Source organism: Rhineura floridana, chromosome 1 (genome assembly GCF_030035675.1).
Source record: "Rhineura floridana isolate rRhiFlo1 chromosome 1, rRhiFlo1.hap2, whole genome shotgun sequence".
NCBI classification, from domain to species: domain Eukaryota; kingdom Metazoa; phylum Chordata; class Lepidosauria; order Squamata; family Rhineuridae; genus Rhineura; species Rhineura floridana.
In genome coordinates, this window is record NC_084480.1 from 119,368,540 (window position 1) to 119,391,430 (window position 22,891).

The window sequence follows — 22,891 nt, forward strand, 5'->3', positions numbered from 1 at the left end:
TGTGAAGTATGCTATAAAACAAAAATGACTGTGACTCCGGTAAATAAGAGCTGTGAAAGCACGACCACTGAACCCTATCAGCTCATACATGTGGATTTGGCTGGACCTTTCCAGTGCTCAAAAGGTGGAGCAAGGTTTTATTTAGTGATTGTGGATGATTTCTCCAGATTTACACATGTGTTCTTATTGAAAAAGAAAAGTGAAGCAGAAGAGAAATTGAAGGCATTTATACAGAGGACAGAGACACAATATGGGGTTGTTATCAAAAATATCAAATCAGATCAAGGTGGGGAATTTACCAGTAATTCATTTAAAACATATTTGGAAAAGAAGGGAATAATACAGAGTCTCACTGCTCCCTTCAGCCCATCCTCCAACGGAACTGCAGAGAGGAGGAACCGGTCATTGCAGGATTCAATGAGAGCCATGCTAGCAGATGCAGATATGAATAACACTTATTGGGGTGAATGTATTCTGTACACTGTTTATATTCAGAACCGTCTCATGCACAGAACAATAGGCATGTCTCCCTATGAGAAACTGACTGGAAGAAAGCCCAGGGTGAAACACATAGAACGTTTTGGGGCAAAATGCTGGGTACATGTTGCAAAACAGAAAAGGCATGGTAAATTAGGCTCAAGAGCTCAGGCAGGATGCATTTTGGGATTTCAGAATTCATATTATAGAGTTTGGTTGCCTGAGAAACAACAATTAGTGTTAAGCAGAAGCATAAAGGTGATAGATAAACCTTGGAGAGACAGTCAAACAGTTATCCTAGATAGTGCAAGCAAGCAGGAAGCAGCAGATGTTCCTTTTGGGCAGCAAATTCCATTAAGAACTGCATTGACTGATCTAATACACGGTGGCAAACGTACTGTAAAAAGGCTGAGAAGTGAAGACATGGCAATGCAAGATACAGAAATGCCAAGTACAAGTGCAGACACAGGTGCAGGTCCAAGTAAAATAGAGAGTGAGGAAGAAATGGAAATAGATAATGTTAGGAGATCAGAAAGAAAAACGAAAGGTCAACCACCTCAGAGATTCACATTTAATGTTACACAACAGAATAATGAGACAGATGAATATCCAGTAGAATGGGAAAAAGAAGGACCAATAGATAAAGAAACAATGGATCTCATGTGGAAGTTTTGTGTTGAGGAATGAAATATAAATGTATTATCAAATAAAAGTGAACAAAAATGACTCTGTAAAACTTGTGTGAATAAAGAAATAAAGAAACAAGAACTGAACTGAAAAATGTAAATAGAAACTGTAAGAAAACAAACCATGTACTGATATGTATTGTAATGAAAAGTTAATATTGTAGAAATGTAATAATGAACAATGAAGTTTTGTAATCTGTGAGTCTCAGGTGGGGGCTGTTGGTCAGTGAAGCATGCTGTGAGACTCACAGACAGGGTTTTTAGCAAAGAGAGTGAAACCTGAAGCAGAAGGGTTAAGCTGTGAGAACAGAGCGCCAGGTTTGCCAAGGTCAGCAGCTGGCTGGGAAGCCTGATAAGGTGGGATGCTTGGAAAAGCTCAGTGTGGGGGAAAAGCTGTCTGTGAAGAGAACTGTGTCTAATGTCTTTGCCTAGTAAAGACTCTTACAAGAAACTTGCCTGGCCTGGCTTATTCCTGTTCTATGCAACTCTTGGATTCCATCCTTGTATGATCTATACGCGCACAACCAACAGTAAGTCCACCATTGATCATGCTTTTACCCTATCTCATTTAATCCAGAAGTACTCCCTTGACAAGAGAAGAGAGTTATTTGTAACCTTTGTCGACTTTTCCTCGGCCTTTGATCTAATCGACAGAGAGAGGCTATGGCAGAAATTGGCATGCACAAATATTGACCATCGTCTGCTCTGTCTCCTACGTATACTCCACACTAACACGTCCCTTAGGGTTAGAGTGGGGCCTAACGGTCTTCTCTCAGATGCAGTTCCCATAAAGAGAGGAGTTCGCCAAGGGTGCCTTTTGGCCCCGCTTCTTTTCAATCTATACATCAGTAATATTGTAAAGGTGTTAGCAGGCCCCGATTTCTTTCCCCCTTCGATATTGGACTCAAAGATTTCGGTACTGCTATACGCGGACGACCTTGCCTTAATTTCCCTCACACAAATAGGCATGAGGAGACTTTTAAGAACCCTGGGATCCTATTGCATGAAGGAGCACTTAACAATAAATTACTCTAAGACGGTAGTTGTAGTTTTTGGTCGACAACCTAAACTCCATCTATGGAAACTAAATGGTAGACTTATTCATCAACAGCGCCATTTTACCTATCTGGGCCTTACCTTTACTTCCACCCTTTCGTGGAATTTACATGTTGCAACAGCTAAACTAAAAGCCACCAATTCCATTCATTTGCTGTTGTGTTTTTTTAAATTTAAGGGAGGCAACTTGGTGCCACCTGCTCTGGAGGTGTTTCAAAGGAAAATCATTCCTATGCTACTCTATGGCGCTGAGATCTGGGGTCACGCAAAGCCTCTTTGTCTCGAGAAAGTCCAAAATGCCTTCCTTCGCAGGGTCTTAGCAGTCCCTTGTGGAACGCTGATTTCCCTCTTGACGATTGAGACTGGCTTATATTCTTTAGTAGCCCTGGCCCATGTTGCCCTTGCCTCCTTTTGGCTAAGATTAACTGCCATGGATCTTTCTTGGCTGCCTAAAAAATGCCTCCATGAGCAACTACAAAATCCGTTGCAATCTACCTGGTTAATTAGAATTAAATCAATCCTTGCTTTTTATGGGATAAGCATCGAGTCTCCTCCCTCTTTTGTAACCCCACTAGCCAAAGGATACTGAGGGATAGAATACTCTTTTATGCCAAACAATGGGATTTGTATGCTTCCACCCAGTCATCCTTTTCCTGCTGGTTCCCTCTGTTTAAAACCACGTTTAATATGGAGCCCTACTTCTCCTTCTTAGAAGTCCCTTGTTTGAGAAGAGCGTTTATAGCTATCCGCTTTCAAACCATGCCCTCTGCACTTCTTGAAGGAAGATATGCAAATATACCGATCCATCTTCGGTACTGTATATGTAATTTGGGTGAGACAGAGGATATTACCCATTACTTGCTGAGGTGTCCCCTTTATAATGATCTGCGGTCCAAGTTTTTTTACTCCTATTATCCATCTTCTTGAGAACAGGTCCATTCTGGAACGAGTTTGTGTTCTCTTAGCAGGCACAGACAATTTTGTTATGAGGCAAGTGGCAAATTTTGCTTTTGCTGCAGCAAAAATCAGGATTAAGTTTCAAAAACAGGCAAGGTCTTCAGATAAATCTTAGCTGGCCTGACCTGGGCCCTGTGTTCAAGGGTGTATGATGTAATTGTACTCACTGTCCTTAGTTTTAAACTGTTTCTTGTGTACTGTGCTTTTTAATTTATATTTTTAATACCTGTATTCTATATTTTTACGTTTTCTATTTGGATTTTATATTTTGTACCCTGTATGTGACCCTGCGGTGGCCTATGGCCCTAAGCAATAAACTCGACTTGTACTTGAACAATTAACAAAGACAAACATGTCTCTCTGACTTGTAAACAAAATGACGAGGCTTAAGGACAATTGCTGTCCATCAATCCTTCCTTCCTTCAAGGAAAACCATCCCAATAACATCTTGCACCAAAGCTTCCTCTACCTTATCCATTTAACCTGGATTTATCTTTTGCTTTTCTCCATCTACAGAAAGTGAGTGAGAAGGTTGGCGGAGCAGAAGGAACCAAGCTAGATGAAGATTTCAAGGAAATGGAAAGGGTAAGTCTGCAAGCAGTTTCTATTACATCTTTCTGTTATTTCAGCATTGTCTGGTTATTTCTATTCATTTTCAAGCAAGAGATAAAAATATCAAGTGGACAGATCCAAATTCAATGAACGTAGGGTTCTTTATGTAGGGCTGCGCAAAGTAACTGAAGCACTTGGTAGTGCAGTGGCGTACCTAGCATATTTGACACCCAGAGCGGTTCATTTTTGAACACCCCTCTCCTCTATATGACAAAATTATTTTCAGTAATAATCATGAAATGAAACAAATAATAATAATGGCCCGAAAAGAAACTTACAAGGACCGTGTAAAAGACATCCCCCTCCAGAGATTAGGTAGCGGCTAGAAGTTATTTTCTGCAAATACTACTATACAATAAATAAGTGTGGCGAATGTTAAAGAATCACCCTCCTCTCAAAAGGCAAATGTGAAAACTTTGCAAACAGGCTTAGGCATGTTTTATGCTTTAAGAATTCACTATATAGTTTACTTACAGTACAATAGTATATATGTACTCTGACATGTGTTTAATAGGGCCTTGTATCCAGTAAGTGAGTATAGGATGGAAGACTAGGCCTTGATTTGGGTTGGCATTGGGGGAGAAACAGGATTCTTGTGCCTTTAACAGCTGTATGGCAGGCAGAAATTCATTAGGTCAAACATTTTCTAGTATGGAAATATAATTATGGGAAAAGGTTCACCATGACTGCTCTCTAACTTTGTGTTATATCACACCCTCCCCATGGCAGCCATTTTATGACTGGTGCCCTCAGCACTCTCTCAAAATTTGAAATGTGACCTCTGGTGTGAAAAGGCTGGCAACCCCTGAATTATAGTTTGCATGTGAAAAATAACTTTCCTTTAAATCAGTAAGGGTGGGGGTTAGCGTTGAGGGATAAGCTTACGTGTCAAGGGGCCCTTGCTCCCATCGTCTCACTCTGGAGCCACTTAACACCAACACTGATGATTATACAACACGTGTGTACACAATGCTATAAATAAAGCAGGCATTGAAAAACAATGAACAAAAGCTGTCCACAATAAAATCTGCACCTGCAAGACCTCAAAAACCCTTACTGATCTCACTCCAATAGCTGTAGAGGGTTGCTGAAATAGATAAGTCTTTCGCCTTCTTTTTGAAAACCAGAAGTGGGAGGCTTTGGCAAGTGAAGGACACCCTGCAAAGATGGAGCAAAGCTAGAAATGGCCCAGCTTCATACTCTAAAAGACATTCTTTGTTTTTACTGCTTTGTTCTGTTTTGTTTTTATTTTTATTTTTTTGCTGACTGTTACATTATGATGCGGGAATCACCTTATTTTATAGTTAGTTACTGCAAATGTTATTTGTTATTTAATTTTGAGAATTGTTATTTAATTTTGAGAACTGTATTATTTTACTGATGTATTATGTTTTATTGATGTATTATGTTCGTGTTTTTTGTAAGCCGCCTTGAGGGCCTTTGGGCCATAAGGCAGGGTATAAATTTAATAAATAAATAAATAATCCAATCATTCAAATAAATATGCTTCCAGCAGCAGCGAAGTACACATGAAGCGGCTCCCCGGGGGGCTCTCCTGGGCGCCTGCTGGCCCCCATGTGGAGAAGGCGAGTTCCACCAAGACAGGCAGCAACATGCCAGCCAGGCGCAGAGCTCACTTAGTGCGCCCAGGGCTAACTCAGCATGGGAGTCGGGTACAGGACCCTGGAGAGATGCGCAAATAGCTCAAATAAGTTTCTCTCGAAGGAATGCAGAAGCTCCGGAGCTCTGGTCACTTTTCTTGGCGGAGACAAAAGTACAGAACAAGGTGACAGGGTTTGCCACACCCTGAAGGGAAACAAAACTCAGAGCGTGTCTGCAAAGTGGCTCACGCGCTCTTAAAAGACTGAGCCAGGTAAAGTGTGGGGAGGGAGGGAGCGAGATGCAAGCCCGCGTGACGCTCTTCAGGCCCTGGCGGAATTAAGGGCCAGCTGTGAAGGGAGAAGAGGAGGGGGAGAGAAAAGGCGAGAAGTCTCTTTATTGGTTGCCAGTAAGGGCTAGAAAGACGGAAGTGCGTGAGGTATGCCACTGCTCTGTACCTAGGTAGAAGCCTGTGCCTGAGTTCAGTGCTCTTGAGAAAGAGTCTACCCTGGTACCCTGAAGCAGACAATGCACCCCCTTATTGCCCGCACCCGGGGTGGACCGCTCCTACCGCTCTGCCCTTGGTACGCCACTGTGGTAGTGTTTACACATTTGGACAGTTCCCATAAGATCTTTGCTGGCGAGCATTGTCAGTGTGTCATTAAAAATGTTACAAGGGATTATAGTTTACAAGCAGAGCTACAGTCCACTACCAGCATAAGAACATAAGAACATAAGAAGAGCCTGCTGGATCAGGCCAGTGGCCCATCTAGTCCAGCATCCTGTTCTCACAGTGGCCAACCAGGTGCCTGGGGGAAGCCCGCAAGCAGGACCCGAGTGCAAGAACACTCTCCCCTCCTGAGGCTTCCAGCAACTGGTTTTCAGAAGCATGCTGCCTCTGACTAGGGTGGCAGAGCACAGCCATCACAGCTAGTAGCCATTGATAGCCCTGTCCTCCATGAATTTGTCTAATCTTCTTTTAAAGCCGTCCAAGCTGGTGGCCATTACTGCATCTTGTGGGAGCAAATTCCATAGTTTAACTATGCGCTGAGTAAAGAAGTACTTCCTTTTGTCTGTCCTGAATCTTCCAACATTCAGCTTCTTTGAATGTCCACAAGTTCTAGTATTATGAGAGAGGGAGAAGAACTTTTCTCTATCCACTTTCTCAATGCCATGCATAATTTTATACACTTCTATCATGTCTCCTCTGACCCGCCTTTTCTCTAAACTAAAAAGGCCCAAATGCTGCAACCTTTCCTCGTAAGGGAGTCGCTCCATCCCCTTGATCATTCTGGTTGCCCTCTTCTGAACCTTTTCCAACTCTATAATATCCTTTTTGAGATGAGGCGACCAGAACTGTACACAGTATTCCAAATGCGGCCGCACCATAGATTTATACAACGGCATTATGATATCGGCTGTTTTATTTTCAATACCTTTCCTAATTATCGCTAGCATGGAATTTGCCTTTTTCACAGCTGCCGCACACTGGGTCGACATTTTCATCCTGCTGTCCACTACAACCCCGAGGTCTCTCTCCTGGTCGGTCACCGCCAGTTCAGATCCCATGAGCGTATATGTGAAATTAAGATTTTTTGCTCCAATATGCATAATTTTACACTTGTTTATATTGAATTGCATTTGCCATTTTTCCGTCCATTCACTCAGTTTGGAGAGGTCTTTTTGGAGCTCTTCACAATCCCTTTTTGTTTTAACAACCCTGAACAATTTTTTGATGCTCTCATTGCAGGTCAAAGAATACTATGGTCACCTAGTAGAATAAACCATTGATGCAACCTGTGTGTACATTGTATGAATCTGAGCCTGTGCAATGAGGGAGGAAAGGACATCTGGTTTTTGCTTCATCATAAAAGGAATCAAAAGAGTTTTCTTGTCACGAGAAGCAGAAGAGTATGGCATTGCTGCAGTTAAAAGCTTTTCCTTGTTCCTTTTATTTGGAGATAGGTTTAAGAAGCTCTCTTGATCAACAGGCCTATGTTGTAGATCTAAATAAGCAAAGTCAAATACAACTACATTGAAGTGTTTTGCTTGAAAACATTATTAAAGTAATGTTACAATTAGGGCTGCGATGTATAGTCAATTAAAAATATTTTGAATGGTCACCCAGTGTGCATCATAGCTGAGTGTGGATTTGAATCCTGGTCTCCGAAGTCCTAGTCCAACACTCTAACCACAACCCTAGAACCACTTACCCAGAAGTAAAACCCATTGAACTCAATGGGATTTACTTCTGATGTATAGCATTGCACCAGTAGTAATTAAGGCTGCAGTCCTACACCTACTTACATGGGATTGAAATGAATGGGCCATAAAGAGGATTCTACTTTAAAACTTCTACTATTAATTGCCCTTGATGGCTTTAATTATGTGTCAGACCTGGTTATAATAAAACACTAAATGTACTGTGCAGGAAATCAGGTATGTAATTCATATCCAGTGTCTGTCTGTCTGTCTGTCTGTCTGTCTGTCTGTCTGTCTTACTTACTTACTTACTTACTTATATTCCACCTTTCCTCCCAGATATTGCTTTATTCCTGTCATATGTTGCCATATTGTTGGTGAGTAACAGGATTTCAAGAGCAAATTCCAGTGTTCCAATCAGGCAGGAGAAATCACATATTCACAACAGTTGCCAGTGTGAATGTGCCTGAGGCACATTTCCATCATGTTGCTGACCTGAGCCCTGTTGAAAGGCCTGGATGCTACTTTTGATGTGAATGGCAGTGCACAACTGCACCCAAGTCCACCAGTTGTTATCCCTGCCTAATTGCCTACCATGACTACATCTGGATTGGCGTCCACATCAATTTATTTACTTTTCAAACACCATGAAATATTTGCTGATCTGCTTTTGTGGTTTCTTTTTTCACTCACAAACATTAGGAGACATGGATAACAATGAAGAATTGAATTATGTCCTAAAAGTGGAAGACATAAATGAAAAGAGGGAAGCCAGACATGAGCTTGATCTTGCATATCCTTGTTCTACTTTGGACGTCTGTAGGCAGTTTTCACAATTGGTGGGCTGTTAAGTGTTGATTGCAGTGAAAGAAGATTACTAGATATGTGTTTGCTGTGATGAACACCTGTGCCAAGTGCATGGAGGAGAGGAGGAGATGACAAGGACAAGGAGGCATCAAGAAACTCTCCCTCTTGCAAAGGAACAAACAGGCCAGGTGCACTCAGGCTGCATCATGGAGTACTCTTACAATTGCAGCAGAGTGACATGAACTGATCCTAATAAAAGGGTTGCTTGTTCATGATCACCAGGAGGCAGTTTGTTCTTCTGTCTTGCACTGGTGATTTTCAAGACATGCTGCCAAGACTTTTCATCATCATCAGCAGCAGCAGCAGCCCCATTGAATCATTCAAAGCACAAGAGGAGAGAGCACTGATACCCTCCATGTAGATTTAACCCTCTGTACACAGTGCTGTATGCATGATCAGGACCCTGTCTTAGCAGGGTCCCCAAATGCATGGGTAGATCCCTTAATGCATACTGCTGAATACAACGAGTCTCTGCCCCGGGTGGTCAACAGACATATGTAGGTTGAGGGCAGAGCATGCTGTTCTTCCTGCATGTTCAATGAACACACTTTGAGCTGGACTATTATTTGTGCTGGAGAGGAATTCTATGACCATTAAACTGTCATTGTTTCCCACCACGACCAGTCTGTTGGATACATGTGCATTTTATTTCAAACTGTTGCTAGAACCTTAGTGTAGAAGATAGCTAGTGAGGTTGCTTTATATTTGGCTGAGCTGAAATTTTGTGGGTTCGATTTTTGCATCAAAAGCTTACCTTTGAAAGAGAATTTTTTTGTTGAAAACATAGGCCACCACTATGAAAAATCAAAGTTTCCTTTTGGGGGGGGTTATTTAGAGTCAGCACTACTATTTCATCAATAGTGTTGAATTTTCCAGCCTTCATCCTTGCTTAAAGGTCCTGTGTGATATCCATTTGTGGCATCCCACTTGAACAATCAACTTCTGTTTGTGAAAGTAGGACTTACCCTTTCTCCCCTTCTGCCTGTAGCTCCCTGTGCACTCCCCCTAGTCTGCTCCAGAGGTTTGGGGGCCCCTCTGGAGAGATGGGGAAGAAATATGAATCTTGTCATGTCATGTCCACTCTCTCCTGTATCCTACTTAAAAATAATAAAAATGTTCAATAGTTAACTATATTTTTACAATCTTTTTTTAAAGAACTACTTTGAATATTTATACAGATGATAGGGGAGAACAGAGGTGGCTCTGAAAACCCTAACTGTAACTGTTATTTGGGGTCAAACTAGATGTGATGTTAAGTGCACATTTGTATTTTATGTGCATTTAATCTTAAGATTGCAAATAGCAGTTTCTGATGGGGGGAGATGATGACTTATTGCATGGTTATTATTTCCTATGTCATATTCTAACCAGGGATAGTCAACCTGCTGCCCTCCAAATATTGTTGGATTGTCACTGATGATTGTCAGAACTACAGCTGGTAGGGAGAGGGAGTTTAACCCTTTCCACCCATGCTGTGCACCTAATTAAAATTGCTCTTATGAAGCTGCTGTTTGAATTGGGAGGAAAGATTCCATTGTTAGCACTAATTACCCCCCCAGCAGTTGACATTTAAAATACAAAGAAACTTTGTTTTAAAGCACCATGGAAATGGTGTTTGAAGGGATCTTTTTAATTTACTTCCGTGGAAGTGGCTCCATGTGATGCTTCATAGTACTAATGAAAATTTTGAGTTTCTTAAATTAGGGACAGTGCTTGTTCTGATTGAAACAGGTAAGTGGCCTAGATAAAAATAGCCGTTTTGCTCTTATTCAGTTTTGTATAGCCAGTGTGATGTCATGGTTAAGACTGTGGAACTGGGGAGACCCTGGTTTAACTCTCCACTCAGCCACAAAGTGACTTTGGACCAGTCACTGTCTCTCAGTTTAATATAACTCACAGGTTTGTTGTGAAAGTAAAATGGATGACATAGAGCCATGTGCACCACTCTGAGTTGCTTGGAGGAAGGGCTGGATGTTATTGTAACAAATGAAGGGAAACACCATTGCATTTAAGATAAGCCTAGGCTTGTCTGAATTTGACAAATGTATAAGAGATGGATTAAGAATCTGCAGTTTAGATCTGCTGTTATTAGATATGCTATTTCTTATGTGTCCACTGCTTTTATTGCTCTTGCTTTTTTGTTGGTACTTGAAGTTCTCAATTAGGCCAGTACTTCATTGTACTAAGCATTGTAACGACAGATTATAAACTTTAATTATTCCCCAGCCCCCGGAGAGCTTACTGTCATCATACAACAAAGCAGGTGGGTGCTCAAATAAAAAGAGGGTATGGAAATGAGATTAGCAATACAAGCAAATATCTGTGTATACATAACAATGCAGATGTACACAAAAAGGACTGGATAGAGATTTGGTCGATGATGGTAGTTGAGCAAATACATGAAGTCTATTTTCAGGTTTCTGTGCAAGCCATTCACAAATTTGCAGTGGTTGTTTTTTAAAAAAATTATTATGTTTATATCTCACCTTTCCTCCAAAGAAAGGTGATGTACAAACATGGTTTTTCCTATCCTGATTTTGTCCTCACAACAACCCTGTGAGGTTCGTTAGGCTGAGAGACAGTGACTAGCCCAAAGTCACCTAGTGAGCTTCATTGCTGAGCAGGGATTTTGAACCCTGGTCTCTCAGGTCCCAGTCTGATGCTTTAGCTGTTCTGCTGGGTTTCAATCCTATAGTTTTGGAGCAGGGCCGGTCATTATTATTATTATTATTATCATTATTTAAAATATTTATACCCCGCCCTTTTTCCTAGGAACTCAGGGCGGCTTACATTAAAACAGAAATAATTAATAAACATGATATTCAGTTTAAGCAATTTAAAATACAATTAAAATTAAATAAACATAGGTTAAAACTAACTACATTGGTTAAAAGCCCGTCTAAATAGAACAGTCTTCACCTGTGCACGAAAATTCGATAATGAGGAAGCCAACCAGACCTCAATAGGGAGAGAATTCCACAGTCTAGGGGCGGCCACCGAAAAAGCCCTATTCTGTGTCTCTGCAAGATGAACTTGCAGGAAGGAAGGGGTAATGAGTAGAATCTCGCTGGAGGATCTTAGAGTCCAAGCAGGTTCATAAAGGGAGAGGCACTCTGACAGATAGCCTGGACCTAAGCCGTATAAGGCTTTATAGGTCAAAACCAGCACCTTGAATTGTGCCCGGAAACATATGGGCAACCAGTGGAGCTGATACAACAGAGGAGTTGTATGTTCTCTATATCCCGCCCCAGTTAGCATCCTGGCTGCAGCTCTTTGTACCAATTTCAGTTTCCGAGCAGTCTTCAGGGGCAGCCCCACGTAGAGCGCGTTACAGTAGTCTAATCGGGATGTAACTAAGACATGTGTCACCGTGGTCAAGTCTGACTGGTCAAGGAATGGGCGCAGTTGGCACACCAATCTTAATTGAGCGAAAGCACTCTTAGCCACAGCCGAGACTTGTGCCTCCAAGGCCAGAGCCGAGTCCAGGAGCACACCCAAACTGCGAACCTGTGATTTCAGGGGGAGTGTAACCCCATCCAGCACAAGTTGAATCCCTATTCCCTGCTCCGCCTTCCGACTGACGAGGAGCACCTCTGTCTTGTCAGGATTTAATTCCAGCTTGTTCACTCCCATCCAGTCCATCACTGATACCAGGCATCGGTTGAGAACCTGGACGGCTTCCTTGGTTTCATCAGGTGGAAAGGAGAGATAGAGTTGGGTGTCATCTGCATATTGGTGGCACCGAACCCCAAAACTCCGGATAACCTCTCCCAGCGGTTTCATGTACCATTAGGTACATACCATTAGGCAGAGTGAGATGGCCATCTCATGCAATAGTTGCTGGGCGGCGTTAGTTGATAGCGATGGTGAGAAGTTGGAAGACAGCGCTGTGTGTGTCATGCGGCCTGCTCTGCACTCTTTAAGCCAGCTTGCTGCCCTGAGGTGCAATAAAGGACACTGTTCCATTGCCCATGCTGAAGTAAGATTCCACAGAGTCCAATCAGCCTCTGTTTGTGAAATAGAGGGGGATGCCATTTTGTCATTTGCTTCAGGCTGCCAAATGTCTTCAGATGGCCCTATGGAGGAGGGATCTGAAGTATCAAGTATGTATAGGAACTTTGTGTGGGATTCTGGGCAAAAAAAGCAAGAAACTGACCAATATATCAAGATGCCGCTGCTGCAGGTGGAGCAATAAGCCTTGCTACAGCAAAAGAGATTAGAAATCAGTTCCAATATTTTTTCCAATGTTTCCCCAAAAGATGGAGTGTGTCTGCTCCTGATCTACTTGAATAGTTTAATGGTAGGCATACAATGTCCTGGGGAAAGTGTTATAGCATAGTAAAGAACCTATAGCAATCTCTGCAATCATGCCCCCCCCAGCAGTCGTCCTGTCCTGCTCCTCCACTTCTGTATTGCACCCCCATCCAGTGTACCAAGAGCAGTGCTGGGAGCAGGATTTGAAAGGAACAGTGTAAGTATGAATGTAACATTCACACTGAACCTAAACCCTTATACAGTAGGGCCCCGCTTTATGGCGCTTTGCTTTGCAGTGATTCGCTAATATTTTTATTTATTTATTTATTAAATTTATATACCGCCCGACTAGCAATAGCTCTCTGGGCGGTGAACATAAAATAGCATAAAAATACAATGAATAACAAAATAATACTAAAATACAATCAACAATCCAATACAATAAACATTTTTTAAAGTAAATCAGTGTAACTTAAAATGCTTCAGAGAATAGGAAGGTTTTGACCTGGTGCCGGAAGGAGAGCAGAGTCGGCGCCAGGCGTACTTCCTCGGGGAGACTGTTCCATAGTTCAGGGGCCACCACTGAGAAGGCCCTAGATCTTGTCATCACCCTCCGGGCCTCCCTGTGAGTTGGAACCCGGAAGAGGGCCTTCGTAGCAGAACGTAGTGCACGGGCCGGTTCATATCGGAAGAGGCGTTCCACAAGGTATCGTGGTCCCGCACCGTATAAGGCTTTATAGGTTAATACCAACACTTTGAATCTAGCCCGGAAACATATTGGCAACCAGTGCAAGCTGGCCAGAACAGGTGTTATATGCTCGGACCGCTTGGTCCTTGTCAGCAATCTGGCCGCCGCATTTTGCACTAGTTGTAGCTTCCGAACTGTCTTCAAAGGTAGCCCTACGTAAAGCGCATTACAGTAATCCAAACGTGAGGTTACCAGAGCATGTACCACTGATGTAAGGTCCTCTTTACTCAAATAGGGACGTAGCTGGGCTACCAACCGAAGTTGGTAAAACGCATTCCTAACCACCGAGGCTACTTGAGCCTCAAGTGAGAGGGAAGAGTCTAAAAAGACTCCCAGACTACGAACCCGGTCCTTTAGGGGGAGTGTAACCCCGTCCAGGACAGGGTATATATCCACCATCCGATCAGAGAACCTGTCCACCAACAGCATCTCAGTCTTGTCTGGACTGAGCTTCAGTTTGTTAACTCTCATCCAGTCCATTGTCACAGCCAGGCAACGGTTCAGCAAATCGACAGCCTCACCTGAAGAAGATGAAAAGGAGAAGTAGAGCTGCGTGTCATCAGCATACTGATGACAACGCACTCCAAAACTCCTGATGACCTCTCCCAACGGCTTCATGTAGATGTTAAAAAGCAGGGGGGACAAAACTGACCCCTGCGGGACCCCATATTGGAGAGCCCGCGGTGTCGAGCAATGTTCCCCAAGCACTACCTTCTGGAGACGACCCGCCAAGTAGGAGCGGAACCACTGCCAAGCAGTACCTCCAACTCCCAACTCCGCGAGCCTCTCTAGAAGGATACCATGGTCGATGGTATCAAAAGCCGCTGAGAGATCAAGGAGAATCAACAGAGTTACACTCCCTCTGTCTCTTTCCCGACATAGGTCATCGTACAGGGCGACCAAGGCTGTCTGGGTGCCAAAACCGGGCCTAAAACCCGATTGAAATGGATCTAGATAATCAGTTTCATACAATAGCGCCTGGAGCTGGCCAGCGGTCTCAGTTAGATGCAATTAGACTAAAGCCCCACTCATACAGCACTTGTTCCGCTTTTACGGTGGTTTTTGGGCATCGCATGCCATTCTATTCAATGAGTTCCACTTTACAGCGGTTTTCGTTTTACAGCAGGGATCCGGAACGTAACCTGCCAAATGATTGGGGCCCTACTGTAATATCAGTGGATGGAATGGAATCATTGCCAGCACTTTTCCTCGCCTCAGTTTTCCTGTTGTTACAGTGTTGCTTACTACAGTAGTTCCTTACATAGTTCCGTTTCAGGAGACACAATGTAGGATATTCTGATAAAACAGAGGTACTCCTGGTCAGTTGGAGGGCAGATCAGGGAATAGGGATTCAACTGGTGCTGGATGGGGTTGCACTCCCCCTGAAGTCTCAGGTTCGCAGTTTGGGTGTACTCCTGGACTCAGCTTTGAATTTGGAGGCCCAGATTGCTGCTGTATCCAGGAGCGCATTTGCCCAATTAAAACTGGTGTGCCAGCTGCGCCCGTTCCTGGACCTGCCTGATCTGACTAGGGTGATGCATGTCTTGGTTACATCCCGCTTAGACTACTGTAACGCGCTCTACGTGGGGCTGCCTTTGAAGACTGTTCGGAAACTTAAATTGGTACAAAGAGCTGCAGCCAGAGTGCTAACTGGGGCTGGTTACAGGGACCATACAACTCCCTTGTTACAACAGCTCCACTGGCTGCCAATTTGTTTCCAGTCACAATTCAAAGTGCTGGTTTTGACCTACAAAGCCCTATACGGCTCAGGTCCAGGCTATTTGACAGATCATATCTCCCTACATGAACCTGTCCGGGATTTGAGATCTTCAGGTGAGGCCCTTCTTGTGCTCCCCACACCTTCACAAGTACATATGACGTGGACACGACATAGGGTCTTTTCAGTGGCCGCCCCTAGGCTGTGGAACTCTCTTCCGAGTGAGGTGCGATTAGCTCCCTCCTTGCCGTCTTTCCGGTGACAAGTAAAGACTGTTTTATTTCAATGGGCATTTGGGATAGAGAACTACCAGGATTAAGTGTCATAGGTTTGGTGACTACATTATGATTTTATTATTTTAAATTGTCCGCTGTTTTTAACCTATGTTTTATGGTTTTAATTTTTCTCATAGTTTAATTCTTTTTAATTGTATACTTCTGTATGTTTTAATTGGTTGTTTTTAGTTGTAAGCCGCTCTGAGTCCTATTGGAAAAAGGGCGGGGTAGAAATAAAGTTTATTATAATTATATTCAGTATGTGAGCCTAGAAGACTGAAATGATTTATTGGGGCAAATTTCTCTGAAAAGTAAGGTTCACATGTTAACCTCCCAGTGAGGCACAACATATACAGAAGTCTCCCAGAGCCTGTAGTTGTCTCTTTGTCCTGATATCCTTGATAGGCATCTACAGTTGGAGACTTTCTTTCTAGCTAGCTCTTATCTTCCCCAGTGCTCTCAGCAAGAAGAGGACTACAGCTGCTCACTAACCTGGCAACAGATGCCTTGCTTTTTTAATTAAGAAAATGAGAACAGTAGAAAATTGCTCTCCAGTTTCCTTTCTTGTCCTACTTGATGTTGGTTGCTTTTCCCCACTCTTCTCCTTCCCAACTGCAGGCAGGAGATGTCAACAAAAGAGAGAACAAGGAAGGAAAACAGTCAGGGAGTGACTTCCTTGATCTTCTCGGCAAGAAAAAGCAAGGTACTGCCAGAGGATGAGTGATTAGCATCTCTCTCCTTACCAGAAACCAGGACAAGTGAGATCTAGAAGCAGGCTCACCTATACCAGATGACTGTAGTGCCTATCAGAACCAGTGGCCACTATAGGCTCTTAAAGGTTTCTGTATCTGTTCTGACATAAGGTAATTACATGAGACACAGTCTGCAGCATTATAATTTCCCATTATGGTAGGTATGAAATTCTGCCGCACACCCAATAACCTGTTGGGGGAGCACAGTAGTGGATTGACTATGTTAATATGTAGTTGCTATTGACACAATGTATTTGTGTCATTTATCATATATAACAAAGACTGATGGAGGAATAAGTACAGAAAGAAATAACAAAAGTATTGCTTTTTTTCCTCCTCTCCCTTTTATATCTTTCATGGTCTAATTGCAGAAAGTGGATGTCACCAGCAGGGCTGTGGTGGAAATAATGACCAAGACAATTGAATACCTTCAACCTAACCCAGGTAAAGCTGATTCTCTATGAATCGGTGTATTTGGATTTAGAGCTCGCTCACTCTATCCCGATGCCACTTCAGATAGGCTTTTTAGAAACAACAAGAGAAGAGTAAGGAATAGTCTGTCCTTCCTGCCACCTTCACTTGTTTAAATAGCATATAGTGGTAGAGGTTTTGGAGAGGTGTCCTCTGCATAAATATGGTGTCCATACATGGTTTTAAAAGCTTTTTCATTACAATGAGTAAGGATGAGAAATAGACATCTTTGCATTAAAGCAAAGGTTAGGAGTTCAGTCTGATGGAGCTAATCTTCATTGGCATACTTCTCAAATGTTCCTCATTGTAAGGAACTTCCTAATGTATGTAAAAAGCTGTTTGGCTTTCCTTTCTCCAGCAAAGACTCACTTTCTCATATTTATCAAAACAGCAACACTCGGGACTGCTTTGTTCTTACACAGTTAAGAGAAACAGAAAGTAAGAAACCTTTGCCACTGTTGTATGCTGAGCCTGACCTATGGCTTGGTTCCTTAAGTGCTCTTGTGAATGGAAGAGGATGAGAGGAGCCTGATACTTATCTTTCCTCCCTTCCTCCTTCAGCACCCTGTCCCATGTGCCATCCAGTTCCCCCAACCCCTGAGAGCAGAAAAATTTGGGCGATATACCGGTGCTGCAGATGGAAGGGAAGGAGGTGAAGCCCTGCTCTATGAACAAAATTGTGTTCCATGAGCAGAATCATAGAATCGTAGAGTTGGAAGGGGCCTCTAAGGCATTTGAGTCCAACCCACTGCTCAATGCAGGAATCCAAAAAGATGCTAGAAGCCAAGCCACTGTCAACTCTGACTATCAACACATCTTTATGTTCTGCCACTGGGTTGTTGGCCTGCCTGTGTTTCTTGTTGCATGTTTATCACTATGTGCAGAGGTAGTAAGGAGACATTGCCAAGTCTGGTTTCTGCATGCATACCTGTATGATACATATTGTGATAAATGTGTATTGTTACATCATGAATAGATTGTGTCCATGCATATGCATGTAAAAGGTGGGAAATGCTCACCAGAGATGGGTGATGGTTTTCTCAAATGCATGGTGTCCTTCATGGTGGACACTAATTAGAGTGTGTCATCCAGAGTCATTCTATGCATAATGGCAGGGAGATTATTCCTCTGTGGTTACAGGTAGAGCCTAACTACAGGGTGTCCCTAGGCTATTGAATACACCAACTATTGTTCCAGTCAGTGCTCTGAATTGTGCCAGCTGCTAAATGAGGCGAGAAGCTCTGACGTCCTGTTGAAATAACTCGTTTCACAGAGCAAACTGCAATTGAAAAATCTTAGCAATGTAGTCTCCTCACATCCTGGTATTGACTCTAAACTCTGATGAGTGTAGAATTTAAACATTGTTTATTTGTAAGGTGTTGACCTCTGCTTCCATATTAAAGGGCTTGGTAAATGTGGATGGATGGAAATCAAACTTCATAACATTACTCAGATATGCTATTGATTCTTTTCAGTTCTTGCCTCCATGTATTTGGTCCATGCATTGACTGAGACATCTGAAAACAGGTGCCTATGCACATACAGTGTATGCATGTAGGCACCCCATGTGATCAGGGACCCTGATTGCACAGACTTGGATACCTACATGTGTATAGCTGAATGAGTGGACTTTAGGGCCAGGGCCACTGGGGCTGTGGCAATGTCTGGGTTTGGGACAGACTTCTTTTATTGTAATAGACATCATTTCCAGCCCAATTGGTATCCGAAGACTGCAAGGGGTTATGCAACATCTCTTGCTGTTCTGTTATTCCCTGGCTAGAAATGATGCAGTAATAGGATTTAGTGGGCCTGGAAAGGATTTGCAGTTGTGCAAACAGAATGCAATGGAGATTCTTGCTATTGTGAACTATTCCTTCGCACTCTGTACCCCATTCATATCATTATGCTGTTACTAATTATTTCCCTTTCTATCTTCTGGGTTTGGTTAGGATACATGCTCTGTGTGTTATTTAGTCATTTTGGCTGCAAAGGTAATACAGCCAAAACACATTTTGAGTCACTGAGATAATAAGGACAGCTTCCGATGTGTGTTGTACTTGGATCCAGATACCCTGCTACAATGTATGTGTCATGCATCCATAATGAAGCATGCGTGTATGCATAAATCACCCCAGTTCCCTTTAAAATACACACGAGTGTGACTTCATATCTTTCCTGATTGAAGCTTGCTTTTAAGGGGAAAACACATTTGTATGCACCCCTCATTACTGATGTGATATGCGTATCTTTTGTGCCTTCAGAATGTGTTTTAAGCTTTGGAACCACGCACAAAGAGTCAGTGGGTTACACTTGTTATTACAGTCTTTTGTCCAGTCTGTGGCTTGTTGCAAGGCGAGGCAAGGAGGAATAAAGCAGGCAACCCACTCACTTTATAGGGCTTTAAAGGAAAGAAGCAAACAAACAACGCAGTCTCTCTTTCTTGTCCAAGCTACCTGTGCAGGCAGTAGTGGAGTATGTGTGGTGGGCAGAGTCACCCTCCCAAAACTGGCATCACTCCAGCTTACCTGGATGAGGCTGGGATGGTGTTAGGGCAACAGTGATGGAGAGGCTGTGTGGGTGCACTGGCGAGAGCACCACTGCTTGTACAATGCTCCCATTGGGGGACCCACACAGCTCTACAATATAAAAAGAGCCCTGCTTGGTCATGCCAAAGGCCCATCTAGCCCTGCATCCTATTCTCCTAGTGGTCAACCACATACTGCTGGGAAGCCTGCAAACAGGAACTGAATGAAACAGCGCTCCCTCTACTTTTGATTCCCAGCATACTGCCTCTGACAGTGGAGGTGAAATATAGCCATTTTGGCTAGAGGCCATTGATAGACTTATTCTTCATGAATTTGTCTAATCCTCTTAGTGTTGGTTGCCAACACAGCATCTTGTGGGAGTCAGTTCCATAGTTTACACACCACTATTGCATGTAAGGTGAGAGGATTGCTCTCTGGCTGTTGGGGACTTTATCAGATTTTCCATATTAGAAGATGTGGAGGCAACAACAGTAATAATGGAGAGGTAGCTTACCTGAATGTGAGGGAAGTGGCAGAATTTACTTAACTGGGATAGGATTTTCTGCTATGCATGCACACCTTTTCAATTGCAAATCTAGGAAAAAATTGAGTTTGTCCATGGCTGAAGCACCCCCCGTGAAATTTCATTTTATATTAATTTTTTTTGTTCATATGCTGTCATCTTCTCTGCTAATTAGTTTGTCTGTTTTCAGCTTCCAGAGCTAGACTTAGCATGCTCAACACCATGTCCAAAATTAGAGGCCAGGAAAAAGGACCAGGTTACCCTCAAGCCGAGGCCCTGTTAGCAGATGCAATGCAGAAGTTTGGAAGAGAACTTGGAGAAGACTGCAACTTTGGTAATTTGATTTTTTAGTCATTGTAAAATACACTATTCTGGGCTGGATACAAGATGCCAAAACCTGAATATTCCACATTTTATTCATTTATTTTTAAAAAGTATAGCCTGCTTTTTGAGAGGGGTTTTCCATAAAGTGGCTTACAACAATAAAATCACAGCACTAGTAGGACCGTTTTTTTTTCCTGTGCAGGTAGCCAGGCTATATAGAACTACATCACTAAGCATGTTCAGAGAACCTTTTGCAAAATGAGTCATTACAGCCGTTCCTTGTTTGAATTTCTGTGCCTGGCTTGCCAAATGGCTATTGGGCATCCTATAGCCCTGGTATATTTATAAATTAAATGTTTGCAACTGGACCTTTGGAGTCCAGTACTCCAAGTACTCAAATGCATCAACACGCTGTTATACTAGGTGTACAATTACCATATTTTTCTGGCAATTGTATACCACATAAGGTGTAAACATTCTTTTAACATTTGGGGCTGTTTCACACAAGGGCTAACTGTACAGGATCCTCATCCTGTCAGGCATAGTAACAAACTAGGGGTTCATGCAGTTTTTTCCAACATATGTATAACCTTCAATCTGAATTGGGGCTTACAGGTATGAATGCTTTCACGAATAGGCCTTGCTGAGAGAGACTGCCACTGAGGAAAGGGATGCACTGCTCCTATGAGTATTGTCTACTTGTCTAAGCATTACATATGTAGGCCCCAGTTCACATAAAAGCTCATTTCCACACCCTACCATGTTTATAACATTTTCTTTCTAATCCTGTTAGCTGCTCTGAGAGCTGATTGCAGATAGAAGAGTTAAATGCAGTTGGTTTTATAAACAATTGAATAACTGATATCCCCTGGCTGGGTCTGAATCGGCCTTCAGAAATCATAATGCTTCTCCAATTTATTTGTTTTATTTAATACAGTATAACATACAGCACAACAATAAAAGATAACATTAACAACAACATAGCAACATGTGCAAAATAGCAGTGTTTGCAAGACAGTTGAATACATTCTGGAGGCCCGGGTAAACAAAAAGGTTTTCACCTTGTGCCTAAATGAGGCCAATGTGGGGGACAACCAAGTGTTCTTTGGGAGGGACTTCTATGATTATTTGTTGTGGCTTTAAAAGTATAGATTTTCTGCTACCTAAAATGCCTTCACTGATATTCAATATTAGTCATGCTCAGAGGAGAATGAGTAAAATGAATAAAATTCCCTGATTTCAATAGGCGTGTTCTGAGTATGATTAACACTAGATATCACCAACATGATATCCTCAGAAACTATTGAGCTTAAGCAGAGAATTTTATTTCTGTAATGAGTTTTTAAATACTTGTCTTGCTTCATATTAATGTGGAAGCACAACCTTTCTGTATCTTTGTCAAGATAAGGTAGATCCTTCTTCCATTTTTCAGGCCCGGCTCTAGGTGATGTTGGGGAAGCAATGAGAGACCTTTCTGAGGTGAAAGATTCTTTGGACATAGATGTGAAACAGAATTTTATTGATCCCCTTCAAAATCTCCATGACAAAGATCTGAGGGAAATACAGGTAATTTGCTAAGAAATTAACTGGACTTCACAAAACACACGGCATTACTATTGCTCTATATCTCCTTGGCTTCTCTTCCACATAATACAGTAATAGCCAACATGGTGCCCTCCAGATATTGTTGACTCTCTTCATCCCTGCTCATTGGTCATCTGGCAGGGGGTGATATAGTCTTACAACATCTGGAGGACATCACATTGTCTACCCCTGGCAGAATACCTAAGTAAGCACAATATATGACATCATCACACTGTGCATTGCCCTGCCCCCAAAGCCAACAGCCAATGGCATGAGAGAGGGGCCAAGCAACACACAATACAGTGATGTCATATTTACCCAGACATTACAAGGAAAGAGAAATAGAGCGGCTGCAATGCCATGTCTCATATAACATTTAGTTAAGGTCTAAAAATCCACTCTTCTATTGCTGCTTTCAGCTGTGATGTTTTTGTAAGAGCGTATGTTCCTGAAATCGTTCTGACTGAATAGCAGCATTCAAATTAATCTCTCTTCTTCCCTTATATTACAACAACAAAACTTCCCACAAAGAAGTAGAGTAACTATTGTGAAATAAAATAATAAGTTTAATAAATTATAAATAAAATAAATAGTACTTTCACAGGAATTTTGCTTAGAGTGAAATTTGAAGCAAATTTGAGGGCTGGTGCTTGTGTAAAATATCTGAGAATTCTTGAGACAAGTCCAGGAATTCTGGTAAGACTACAGAAATCATTCGGGGAAGGGGTGGGACATTTCCGTGTGCTCTCTAAATTTTGCATAAAGTAGAATTTAAAATTAATTTGGAAGTTTGTCCTTGAAATGGAAATGGACTGCCTTCAAGTTGATCCTGACTTATGGCTACCCTATGAATAGGGTTTTCATGGTAAGCGGTATTCAGAGGGGGTTTACCATTGCTTCCCTCTGAGGCTAGTCCTCCCCAGTTGGCTAGGGCCTGCTCAGCTTGCAACAGTTGCACAAGCCGGCCCCTTCCTTGTCCGCAACTGCCAGCTGGGGGGCAACTGGGCTCCTTGGGACTATGCAGCTTGCCCATGGCTGCACAGGTGGCAGGGCACGTAACCCCTGAGCCACTCACTGTGGGGGTTATCTTTAGCTGGCCCTTTATACCCAGGAGACATGAGAGGGGATTTGAGCTCACAGACTCTGGACTCCCAGCCAGGCTCTCCTCCCCACTGTGCTAGGAATTTTGAGCACTTGTGGTCAGCAGGGTGGGGTGCCAGTGCTCAACTGATCTCCTGTCACCCTTGTCACTGCTGCATACT

The 22,891-nt window shown here is 42.6% G+C and overlaps 1 protein-coding gene across 4 annotated transcripts in view; it reads left to right on the top strand.

The window, feature by feature from the left end:
• The window catches only part of SH3GL2 (SH3 domain containing GRB2 like 2, endophilin A1), a 160,686-nt gene that overhangs the window by 126,236 nt on the left and 11,559 nt on the right, over nucleotides 1-22,891 (top strand). Inside the window, exons 2-6 of one of the 4 annotated variants that reach the window (XM_061630600.1) lie at nucleotides 3,693-3,761; nucleotides 16,069-16,153; nucleotides 16,574-16,646; nucleotides 19,912-20,055; nucleotides 21,478-21,611. In XM_061630600.1, coding sequence (XP_061486584.1) covers nucleotides 3,736-3,761; nucleotides 16,069-16,153; nucleotides 16,574-16,646; nucleotides 19,912-20,055; nucleotides 21,478-21,611 — 462 coding nt within the window. In that variant the 5' untranslated portion in view covers nucleotides 3,693-3,735. Of the gene's footprint in view, nucleotides 1-3,692; nucleotides 3,762-10,171; nucleotides 10,188-16,068; nucleotides 16,154-16,181; nucleotides 16,314-16,573; nucleotides 16,647-19,911; nucleotides 20,056-21,477; nucleotides 21,612-22,891 lie in introns of those variants that run through there. The other 3 variants (XM_061630606.1, XM_061630594.1, XM_061630612.1) reach the window with 3 other exon arrangements.